The following is a 12,510-nucleotide window of genomic DNA, read 5'->3' as shown; positions in this document are numbered from 1 at the left end:
GCATTCCCCGCTGAAATTGTTACCATTCCATGACCGCTTAGACACCCACTTTGTATGCCCCCCTCCCTTCCTGTCTTGGTGACTGGGGCCTGTCGCCTGCGTGGGCTTCCTTGAGCTGCTTCCTCCCTGCTCTGGCCACACAATCTCAGTGTCCAGGGCATGTTAGGCAACCCCAGCCCCTGAAAGTCACACTGTTTCCCCAAGGCCAGCAACATGGCTCAGAAATGATGTTCAGCCCGCCCTGCCCTTTGCATTCTCTAGTGGAGCAGGTGGGAGCAGAATCTCAGCGGGAATGGAATAGAAAGAAGGGAAAAGCAAAAAACCCTAAAGGCTAAAACCTAATAGAAAATGAGTGATTTCATTGGTACAGAATAAAGTCCCCAAATGGACCAAAATATCTCTAATATCGATGTGTGATAAAGGTATTTTTTAAACCAGTGGGAAATGTGATTATTCAATAAATCTATGAGGATAACCAACTGGTCATTCAGAAAAATATAAACCTAAAATAATCTCTATTTTGTTCCTAAACCAAAAAGATTTCAGGTAAATTTAAGAAAAAATAAATAACAAAAACATAAAGCATAACATTATTAGCAAGATACTTAATATCTTAAGATTTTATTTATCTGTTTTAGGGAGAGAGAGAACACCTGTGCAAACGTGTGAGTGGGAAGAGGATCAGAGGGAGAGGGAGAGAGAGAGAATCTTAAGCAGACGCCCTGCTGAGTGCACAGCCCTACATGGGACTTGATCCCACAACCCTGAGATCATGACCTGAGCCAAAATCAAGAGTCAGATGCTTAACCGACTGAGCCACCCAGGCGCCCTGATCCTAAAATATTTTTTATGTATAAAATCTTAAATTGGAAGTGGTCTTTCTAAGAATGATAAAACCATGTTTTACAACATGGACATTTTAAAGGTTCAGATGGAGAAAAAAACATTAAACAAGTCAAAAGACAAATGAAAACTGAAGGACAAATAGTAATAGGTATGATGGAAAATGGGCTAATGCTCTTTATATATAAGCTGTGATTATAAATCAATAAGAAAAAGACCCACCTTGGTTTAAGCACAGGCGTAAGATTTGTCCCTATGTGTGTGCAGTGGAAATACTGGGTACCTGGAGACCTGTCACATTCCAGGATCTCTCAGAACTACAGGCTTCTCATGTATGAAATGGGAGAACTGATGTCTGCCCCACCTACTTCAAGGTAGGGTTCAAATACAAATCTATGAGAAATATCTAGAGAAATGTAAATCACTATACGAACTTGGATGTGTTACTATTAGTTCTAGAGGAATCATTATTCTCCAAGTGTTCTTTATCTGAGTCCCTAAAGATTCAAGTTGCAAAGAACAGCAAAAATCACCGTAACGGGCAACTATTCACAAGCCAACCCAGCATTAATGAGCTTAGCTCCTGCTCAAACACTGACCACTGCCTCCCCCAATTCTCCGTAGTCTGTTTAGGCAAAGTGATGGTTGGGGTTGCTGTCATCTGACAACATACAACGTAACAAAATGCAAACTCCCGGCAAAGTGAAATTGAAAAATCATTGCTAATAATACAAAAAATTTCATGAAGTCCGTGAAATTGATAGGAAACTGTTTTACTCACAATTCCATTGCAAAATAAAGATCTGGCAAAGTCAGGCTGTTTAACACTGAAACACAGGCAACCAGCAAAGGACGGGGCTCTTCAAAAAAAAAATGAATGACCTGTTTATCAAAGGATCAAGAGAGATCCCTAGCTCTTAAATATTCTTGCAAAAAGACTCTTTATGATCATGCTGTGGAAAGCCAATGTATGTTTGGACTGTCACACTGTGCTTTCACACAGTTTTGTCAGAAAAACCACACATGTGCACAAAGCCCACACTACTTGATTTGTTATTTGCTCAATTTGAGAACCTGAATGCGATTGCAATCTCAATTTTGTTGTCAGGTTAAAATAAACTAAAACAATTTTTGGTTACGTTTTTCTTTTGATTTCCTTTTTTTTTTTTTTTTTTTAAAGTAATCTCTACACCCAACATGGGACTCAGTCATGACCCTCAGATCAAGAGTTGCGTGCTCTACCAACTGAGCCAGCCAGGCACCCCTTCATTTTCATTATTAAAGATAATAAGTTCCCCTCTCCTAAATCCCTGTCCCATTTTCTATGAAATTTAGTCTTCATTTAAAGCAGATTCGTTTTAGGTGCCTGGATGGCTCAGTCAGTTGAGCATCACCTTTAGCTCAGTTCATGATCCTGGGGTCCTGGAATCAAGTCCCTCATTGGGCTCCCTGCTTAGCAAGGAGTCTGCTTCTCCCTCTGCTCTTCCCCTCTGCTTGTGATCTCTCTCTCTCTCTCTCTCTCTCTCTCACACACACACACACACACACACACCTCTGTCTCTCAAAAAAATGAATAAAAATCTTTAAAAAGAAATAAAGTAGATTCATTTCAAGTGATTTTTTTCCTGGGAGTCAAAAACTTTCCTACTTAGGTCCAAGGATAAGAAAAAGCAACCACTAAATCAGGTTAGTCTAGCCTTGTGTCTGGCTTCCGGGGAGTGGTGTACAGGATCACGGAAACTGTCTCTATTCATTCCAGTGTAGTTGTTCCTTATTTCTCCATGGCAGCCAGTCTCAAAGTGTGGCCTTGAATTGACTTAAAAGAATTTGAGGCTGTCTTTCATCCCTGTGGATAAATGATGCCCATTTCATAGACTTTTGTTATTAAAGAAGACTAAGGACTAGATCTTAGTGACTAAGTGGGTTACTATGGATCATAAACATTTGGAACTTATAAAACTAAAGTTATTACTAGAGATCCACCTTCCAGTGGGAAATCTGAGCTAAGCACTGTTGTGAAGGTTCTACAGGGCACTGAAGAAGGTGCCCTAGAACTCTACTTCTTTTAAATTCTATTCCTTTTTTTTTTAAGATTTTATTTATTTATTCAAGATAGACACAGAGAGAGAGAGGGAGGCAGAGACACAGGCAGAGGGAGAAGCAGGCTCCATGCAGGGAGCCCGACGCAGGACTCAATCCTGGGACTCCAGGATCGTGCCCTGGGCCAAAGGCAGGTGCTAAACCGCTGAGCCACCCAGGGATCCCCAATTCTATTCCTTTCAAAGAAGAAATTAAGACTACTTCACGTAGGTAATTATCAACCAAGTTTGTTGTAGATCTCATGGTTTACTCTATGTGTGTAGTCAACAAAATTTCTGGCTGTTAGTTTTCTTATGACAGGACTTTACAACATATTCATATGCATCAGAGTTCCCCAAATTTGCTTATCTGGTACCGCTATTTAAATACCTTGCAATATACTATCAAGGCAGGAATACAAACTATTTGGAGAATTGTGCTTCACCATAAAAAATCCTGAGTACGAAGTTTATATATCTTATCATCCTAGACAAGCAGCAATTAGAGAAGATTGAGACCCACTGTTCTGAAACCATATGCTTTGGAGAAATTTGCATGAAAAGACCCAGGAAAGAGTAAATAGAACTGGAAATCCAGACATCTTGGGTCCTGCCTGTGCATGTGTCATGCAGACACTTGGAGCCATGTGGGTTCAGTCACAGCCCTGACAGCAATGAGGGCTTTCGACTGGCATTTTCCATCACTAACTTCACATTACCCCTGTAGGGGACTCATGGGCATGTGTAGCCTACATGGAAGACATTGGTCAACTCTCTGGCTGAGAATAACTGAGGGCAAAGGAAGAAATAAGAGACCCACTTGATAGCTTCCATCCTTTTCACCAAATTCCCAGCTCTTTTAGCCAACAAAGAACTGGCAAGAGATTTTTTTTTTTTTTTTTTTTTTTACTTTGTAATTCTTGAAGAATCTAGTATGTGCTAAGATTACCACTTTCCTTCTCAATTATGCACAGGTCTTGGTTTTCCAAGCAGCTCACTCTTCATTTATTCAAACACTGATCATACTGGCATATGCACTGTGCTAGTGCGTCCTAGAGGAACCCAGATGAAATCAGATGATTCCAGTCATCAGAGAGTTTATAGTTTAGTTGAGAAGATAAGATACATCGTGAAAATACAGTAAATATGGAAGAGCAATATGAACTCTGTAATGTAGGTATAGGCAAAGGGCGGGAAGCTCTGTGAAAGAAGTAACATTCGAGCTGGACCCAGAGCGGGTGGCAGTGGGGGGCCCTGAGGTTAGGAATACTGCTGTGATATAATAAAATTCTCTTTAGAAAAGGTCTCAGGGAGAGTCCTGTCCAGGAGACTGCTGCAAGAATGAGCTTAGTGGGGCGCTGGCCAAAGTAGAGCAGAAGTGGGGAGATATCCTGGAAGGAAGACTAAGGAAGCTCATGAGGATCAGTGTGTGGTCTGTGCAAACTGTCCTCTCTGTATCCCAGTTATTCTCCATTTTTTCCTTTCTGCAGCCCATGGCCTCTCTAGTTCAGAGCAGACAGTGGAGACAGTTGTTATCAAGAGTAAGGAAGGGGGGCCTGGGTCAGTTAAGCATCTGCCTTAGGCTCAGATCATGATCCCAGGGTCCTGGGATCGAACACCATGTGGGGCTCCCTGCTCAGCGGGCAGCGGGGAGTCTGCTTCTCCTTCTCCCTCTGCTCCTCCACCTCTCCCACTCTTGCTCCCTCTCTCTCAAATAAATAAATAAATAAATAAATAAATAAATAAATATTTTATTTAAAAAAAGAGTAAGGAAAACACAGATAATCTCCTAGACATAGTATTGAGTGGAAGAAGCCATCTAGCAGAGTACCCATGGTATGGTTCCATTTAAACTTTGCAAAATTCTCTGTGAAATGAGAAGCAAGAGAAACTAGCAAAGGAGACTGAGAACTAACTAGGGCTATAGGTGGTGAGGTAGGTGGAGTCATGCATCCACCTGCCCCCAAGTCTATGTCCCCAGGCCTGGAACCCGTGAATATGTTACGTTACATGGCAAAAGCAACTTTGCAGATGTGATTAAGTTTAGGACTTGGGATGGGAAGATTACATTGGATTAACCTGGTGGGCTTAGTGTAATCACAAGCGTCCTTAGGAGTGAAATATGAAGGCGGGAGAGTCAGAGAAGAAGGCAGCAAAGGTTGGAGAGACGCAATTGCTGCCTGGGGGCCATGAGCCAAGTATACCAGCAACTTCTAAAAGCTGGAAAAGGAGGTGCCTGGCTGGCTCTGTCGGTTAGGCATCCAACTCTTGAGTTCAGCTCAGGTCTTGATCTCAGGGCTGCAAGTTCAAGCCCCATGTTGGACTCCACGCTGGGGGTGGAGCCTTTTTAAAAAAATAAATCAAAACCATAGTTTAAAATAAATTAATAAGGGCATCTGGGTGGCACCGTTGGTTGAGCGTCTGTCTTTGGCTCAGGTCATGATCCTGGGGTCCTGGGATCAAGCCCCACAACAGGCTCCCTGCTCAACAGGGAGTCTGCTTCTCCCTCTCCCTCTGTCTGTCGCTCCCCCTGCTTGTGCTCTCTGGCTCTATCTCTCTGTCAAATACATAAATAAACAAAATTTATTTGTTTATTATTTACCTTAAAAATCAAGTAAATAAATGCTGAAAAAGGCAAGAAAATGGATTTTCCCCTAGAACCTTCAGAAAGAAGGCTGCCCTGACTGACTCACTTCTGACTTCTGACCTCTAGAACTATAACAGAATACATCTGTGTTGCTTTAAGCCACTGAGTTTATGGTGATTTGTTATATCAGTCACAGAAAACTAATGCAGGTGTAAAACTAAAGGATGTGGTATCCGGAAGCCAAGTGAAGAAAGTGTATCAAGGAAGGGGAGTGGGGAGCTGCTGCCAGAGGAGGTGAGGTAAGGTGTGAACTGGTGACTGCGTTCAGTGAGGCAAAGGTCCCGATGACCTTGGTAAGGGTAGCTTCAGCGGTGGGGTGGGACCTCTGAGTCCTCCTCCACCTAGATGCTCTACTCCATCGAATTACTCAAGTCCTGAAGCTCTGCACGGCCAGACCCCCCAAAGGCTGGCAAAGCCACCCGTGGTAGTAGAGGGGGACTTCTCAGCCACTCAGAGATGGATGCACTTTGTAGGATTAGGACACAGCACCCAGAACATCAGAGTTATCCCAACAGCAGTGGCTGGGGAGTTGGGGTTTGCCTTCCTCCAGGGTCTTCTCAATTGGAGGGCTTCTCTCCAGAGGCAGGGCCAAGATGTTTCCCGGTGGGAGGACCTCCCGAGGCCTGCACGCGTGAGATGGGGGAAGGACGAGCCACCCTTTCATAGTTATTAGCCTCTTGGTGGCGGGTTTGGAGTGAGGGAGGATTCTGGTTGGACTATGATAAAAGCTGTAGCTCTCTTATTAGACAAATGTACAACCAGGTATATTTTACACACAATTTCATCTCATTCACCAATCCCAGAAAACGATCCACAGAACACCAGGTTTAAGAAGCTCTGCTTTGTATGTTTTCCAAAGTATGATATTTACTCCACTGATGGTACCCAAGATGATCCTAGGGGATACAAGGGATGAGCAATTATCTTAATAGCTCTCCATCTATTTTAAAGTGCATGTAAAACTTGTGATTGCACCGGTATTATTGGCTACTGGTAAAAAGTGAGTCTACTTAATGATAAATATTAAGTATGTTCAAGTGGGGGATCCCTGGGTGGCGCAGCGGTTTGGCGCCTGCCTTTGGCCCAGGGCGCGATCCTGGAGACCCGGGATCGAATCCCACGTCAGGCTCCCGGTGCATGGAGCCTGCTTCTCTCCCTCTGCCTATGTCTCTGCCTCTCTCTCTCTCTCTGTGACTATAATAAATAAATAAAAATTAAAAAAAAAAAAGTATGTTCAAGTGGTATACCAATTCAGAAAAAAAACTCGACAGTGATTCATGGATGACCCAAGTCTGGGAAACACAGACTTGGTCCTCCCACAGACCTTGGGAGGATTTGAACCTAAAGTTCTTTCCTTTCTTATTTATTCCTTTTAAATGCCAGTGCTGCGCAGGCTGCCTGGGTGGCTCAGTTGGGTTAAGCGTCCAACTCTTGGCTTCAGCTTGGGTAGTGATCTCAGAGTTGTGAGATCGCACCCCACATTGGGCTCTGCGCTCAGTGGAAAGTCTGCTTGGGATTCTCTCCCTTTGCCCATCTCCCTGCCCACATGCCTTCTCTCTCTCTTTCTCCCTCTCTAAAATAGATAAACAAATAAAATCTTAAATAAATAAATGATGGTTGCAGCTCAATAAATGGGCCTCACACCCCACTAACAACATGAACTACAGTTGGAAGAACACTGCTCTTACCTGAGCTTGGAGTGAGGAGTTTGCTTGCCCCCCCACCTCCCCCTCAAGGGTCAGGATAAGAAGAAGGCTTAACTTCTCCGCTCAGCCATAGCTCGCTCTCTCATTCGCTCTAGGCGTGCAGCTCGGCTTCCTCAAGTCCAAGACCACAGCCACAGCAGACCTTGTTTCATCCTGACAGTATGTTGGCTCAAACGAGTTTGACTTGTTTTGTGTTTGTGTGTGCCTTTGTGTGAGTGTGAATGTGCGTGCAAGAGTACCTAGGAGTGTGTGAGGGGGTGTGACAAATTGGGGAACAGGGGAAACCAAAGGCACCAGGGCTTCTCCCTGGAAATTTCACAGCAGAGCTCCAGGACGCCCCCCTCCAAGGACTACACTGGGGAAGGAGGACCCCTAGAAGGAGTACTACTCAGAAATGAACTCCAGGGGTGCCTGGATGACTCCTTTGGTTAATCATCTGCCTTTGGGTCAGGTCATGATCCCAGGGTCCTGGGATGGAGCCCCATATTGGGCTCCCTGCTCAGCAGGAGAGGCTGCCACTCCCTCGGCCTCTGCCCCTCCCTGTCCTGCTCATGCTCTCTCTCTCAAATAAATAAAATCTTAAAAAACAAAGAAAGAAAGGAATTCCAAACAAATAGAGCTGGTTCTGACATTTCCCTTTCCCGTCACCCCTCCTGGTCTTTTCATTATAGGAGCTGGGCTCTAAGCTCTGCAGATGTCAACATCTCTGATCTAGCAGGAAGAGAGAAGGGAGGTGAAGAAAGCAATATAAAGGTTGCTGGAAGGGCTTAGCCAGAAAGGAGGACAGAAATGTCTCTGGTCAGGCTGTAAGGATAGGACTTCTCTCTGTACAGGATATCCCATTCCAGATTTCTCCTCTGGCTACCTTTCTCCCTCAATTTAAAGACAACGCTATACTAGTTTCCAGAAGAGAAATCTGTAGACAGAAGCTGACAGGCAACTGTAGTATTGGGTAAGTATGGCTACTGGTCAAGTTTGAGCCATGGTGTTGTAAATGCGTTGCTGGTTTTTAGTTCTGTCCCCCACATCCTCAGATTGGGGCCCTGATATAAGGACGCCTGCAACATGGCCACACGGGGACTCTTGGGGTAACAGGTGAGTGTAGGGGTAGGAAGCAAATATGGTCTCCATATTCTCTGAGTCCTCCCTGAGGGTCAGGTAAGGCAAAGCCAAGCAAAGCCAAAGCAAACCATAGTGCGGGGTGGTGAGCAGAGCTGGGAGGTGGAGCCATCTAGGGCAGCTGGCCTGGGGTGATCCTCGCTATCTGGGGAGAGAAGCCACACCCTAAGGCTCCTGTTTATAGTACGTAGCTACAATGTAGGATGGTTCCCATTAGCCATCACAAGCCTGGAAATCTCTAGTGGTCTGGTCCCAACGTCTCGTTTCCTGCACTCAGCTGTAGTTATATCTAAAGCTAAACCTCTGCACCTTCAGCATGACCTGAAACCAAACACCAACTTCCAAGATTAGTTGGGCTCCCACTGCAGAATGCTGAGCCCTGGCATTTTACCTATGAAATCTCCCAGTTTCAAAACCCTCTTCACTCCTTGGTCTCAGCCACCTTCACCTCTTGCCCAGGCTATGTGGTAGCCTCCTGCATGGTCTCCTCACACCCAGCTGGCTCCCTCCATTCCTTCTTGGCACTGAAGCCAGGGTGTTCTTCCAAAGATGCAAATCTGACCACAACACACCCCTGTTCAAATCCCTTCCCTGGGCTCCTGTCGTTCTTAGACTCAAGTACCAAATCCTGCCCATAGCCTAGGAGGCCCTGCATGATGTAGCCCTGGCTGATTTCTGGCCTCCTTCCCCTTTCGTTTTATTTCTGTCCCTTGACTGCCAAGTCCTTACCCTTCAGAGCCTTCTTCACACATGCTGTTCCCTCTGTCTGGAATGCTCATCCTGTCACACTTCACCAGGCTAACCCTCTAGCCATCATTTAGCTCTATGTGCAAATGTCACTTTCTCAGGAAAGCTCTCCTTGAACTCCTCACCTCCAAATCCACATTCTGATAGTATCAGGTAATTAATTACTGTGCCATTAGAATGTTTCCTCATTACCCCGTTAGCTCCATGAAGACTGTATTGGTTGGCACCTAGCTCGGTGCTGACAATCATTAAAGGACAAAGGGAGTGAGTGAATAAATGATTGAAGTATTAGACAAGATGGCCCTGTGGGGAGCCACCAGGAACAGTGAGAGGCAAGTCCTTTTATCCAAAGTCTAAAAACACTTGTTGGGGCCACCCTGAAAACAGGAAACAACTGTTGGCTTAATGCCCAAGTATGATGATCCCACTATCACCAGTTCCACAGTCGAACCTGGGGAAGGAGTCAGTTTGCCTCTGACTCAGCCTACCTGGAGCCCTGTGGACAGGGGCAATCTCCCACATCCACAGATCTTGTGATGGACACAGCATCGAGTTTGGAGTCAGATACATTTGGCTTTTCCACTAACTAGCTCTTTGACTGGACGAATTGCAGAGCCTCCCTGAGCCTCAGGTTCCACATCCTAAAATGGGGATAACAGAACGTACCCCAGGATCGGTGGGAGGCTTACATAGCATCATGAGGCTGCCCTGCCCAGCAGCATGCAGTTCACAGTGCTAATCCTCGCTCCCCCAAAACACCAACTTACCCCTGTCATTTTGCTCTTTTAGATACTTATGCCAGCATGCAAGACAAGAAATACAGGGAGGTCCGAGGCATGGGAGGACAGAGTCCATCAGAGACACTGCCCCAACCTCTCCACCTACCCAGGGAAGTCCTAGTGCAGACTCGGACAGCACCAGGAAATCCAAACTGGCTGAGAAGGGTGACTGATCTGTGACTTTCGGGAGCAGCAGCAGGAGGGGAGGGCAGCTGAGGTTGGACGCTCTTATCCAACAGAAACGAAGAATAGCTGCGAAGAGCGAGAGGCTGATAAGAGAATAGGAAGGAAAGACTGAGAGTGTGAGGGGCTCGTAAAAGGCGATCCAAATAGTCAGATGGCAGAGGCTGCAGAAGCAACAAGTGGGAAGGAGGGAGTAACTGGGGAAGTGTAGAAGCAGCAGATAGAAGAGGGTTAGGTCGGGAGAAACGCTGGAGAGGAAGGCCAAGGGGGGGGGGGGGGGTGAGGCAGGCAGTGACCTGTTACCTGGAGAGAGGGAGAAGTGAAGGTGAGAGTGGAGGCTGTCACCTTGGGTCCTCCTAGAGGGCAGGTGGACTGGGCTTGGGGTGAGTGGAGGGGGGGAGGGCGGCGGGCAGTGGGGGGGGGGCGGTGACCCCGGCCCGGACCTACCTGAGGTTCTCCTTGCAGGTCGCCCACGTAGTACTGCTCGAGCCAGAGGCGCGCGTTGGCCGAGTGCCGGTGCGGCGGCCCGTCCAGGTCGGCGCTCACATCCTGGCCGGCCCGGGCCCGCAGCAGCTGCTCGCCCCCCGGGTGGTGCCGCAAGAAGCCGGTGAGGTCGTAGAGGCGGGCCCCGCAGCGGACCCAGCAGGCGCCGGCCGCCAGGCGCCGCTGGACCTCGGCCGGGGAGAAGGAGACCGCGGGGGGCGGCGCGGGGGCCATGGCGGGAACCGGAGCTCGCAGCTGGAAGCCCGGACTCCTGCTCCGAGGCCGCCCGGCTCTCCTCTGACATCCCCCGAGCCCCGGCCGCCTTGACGGGCCGGCCGCCACCGCACCTGCTCATTTGCATGCCGCGCTCCCATTGGCCGCTCGGCCGGACGCGGCCCGAGCCCGGAGGCTCCCTCTTCCTCATTGGCGAGGGGAAGCCCGGGCCACCGAGCGGGGCGGGCCACCCGCTGCGGGCCGCCGGCCAGGTGTCCCTAGGCAGGTAGAGGGCGCGCCCGCCAGGTGTGTCCGTCGCAAGAGGAGAGCGAAGGGGACGGGCGGATGCAGGCGGAGCAACTCTTCCTGTCGCGCGTGGCTGCATGGACGGACATCCTCGGTGGCCTGATCGCTCCTGAGTAACTCTTGGTGCTGCCCGTTGGGAGAAACCTCAAGTTTTGGATTCTCAAGCTCCAGGAGGGGGCGAGGGGTGGGGGAGGCGGGGCGAGGACTAGAGTAAAGCGAGCGAGGCTCTGGGCTCGGGCGCCCCCAACTCCGTAATCACAATATACAATATTTCAGTGTAATATTTTAAAAATCCTATCGTTACACAACAACCTGTGAATGTACCTAAGGCCACTACTGTACCCTTAAAAATGGTTAAAATGGTAAAATTTACATTATGTGTAATTTATCACAGTAACAATAGTTATTGCAATATGTAATAAAAAATTTCTTTTGAGAGAGAGAGAGAGCGCGTGAGCAGGAGAGGGGCAGAGGGAAGGGAGGGAATCCTAAGCAGGCTCCACGACCAGCACGGGCCTGACTGTGGCTCAATCCCCAAACCTGAGCCCGTCGAAGGCACACGAACGAGCCACCTGGGCGCCCCCATAATAAAGAATTTTTTAAGATTATGTTTTTGTAAATAAAGGTTTATTGGAACCAGGGCTAATAACGCAAGACAAGCAAAGTGGTAAAGTGCAGGGTTTGATCTTGTCCTTAGTATTTAAAAATTTTGTGTGTTCATTGTGGGTTTTTTTTTTTTGCATTAATTCTGAATTTTTAAAATACTGCATTAAAATATTCTTTATCTTGATTATGAAGTTTTTTGGTGTGGGTGTAAATTTTGCACCCTGAGTGACTACCTCTCTTGCAAAACACTAATCTCGCCCTGGGGGTAGGACCCTGAGGGTAGAATAGAGAATCCAGCTGGGCTCTGTCTCTCTCAGGAAAAGTTATTTTAAGGGTCACTCTTGTTTATGTTCTGGGACTGGGCACCTATGCCCAGCCAGCACTGTGAGAAAGGCTGGCCAGATGCCTCAAAGGCTACCACAACAATAGATGTGCCCAAGATCAGGATGGCTGTCCCTTCTTTCACCTTCCGGGCCTCTCCTGGGGCATCCAGGGAGTGGGCAAGAGTTGGGCTGAGTCTGTGGATCTGAATGGAACTGCTGTCCAACAGGACTGGAGGCCTTAGGTCACAAATGTTGCTTTTCACAAGTGCTGAATGCACAGTCATCCTCACCCCATACACACACCTTCTCTGTTCCAAATATCTTGCATGTGCAAAAGCAGTCAGGCACATACTCACAGGTGTCCTCAGGTACTCCTTGTTGACAATATCTTTGTGGAAACTCTTGTTTGCATTTCTCACCATTGCCTTAAAGTATTAACTAAAGTTGAACAAGAAGTTTAAGGCACCTATTCAGATT

At 47.3% G+C, this 12,510-nt stretch overlaps 1 protein-coding gene across 2 annotated transcripts in view; it reads right to left on the bottom strand.

Annotated features, from left to right (window-relative positions):
• FA2H (fatty acid 2-hydroxylase) overlaps positions 1–10,905 on the bottom strand; it is a 67,184-nt gene extending 56,279 nt beyond the window's left edge. For both annotated transcript variants that reach the window (XM_072731533.1, XM_072731534.1), the window contains exon 1: positions 10,550–10,905. In XM_072731533.1, the coding sequence (XP_072587634.1) occupies positions 10,550–10,819 (270 nt within the window). In that variant the 5' untranslated portion in view covers positions 10,820–10,905. The remainder of the gene's footprint in view (positions 1–10,549) is intronic.
• Between the last annotated feature and the right edge of the window lie 1,605 nt (positions 10,906–12,510).

This window comes from Vulpes vulpes, chromosome 12 (genome assembly GCF_048418805.1).
Source record: "Vulpes vulpes isolate BD-2025 chromosome 12, VulVul3, whole genome shotgun sequence".
NCBI lineage: Eukaryota > Metazoa > Chordata > Mammalia > Carnivora > Canidae > Vulpes > Vulpes vulpes.
The sequence above is the reverse complement of the archived record's forward strand: the minus strand, read 5'-3'. Positions and strand labels throughout refer to the sequence as shown.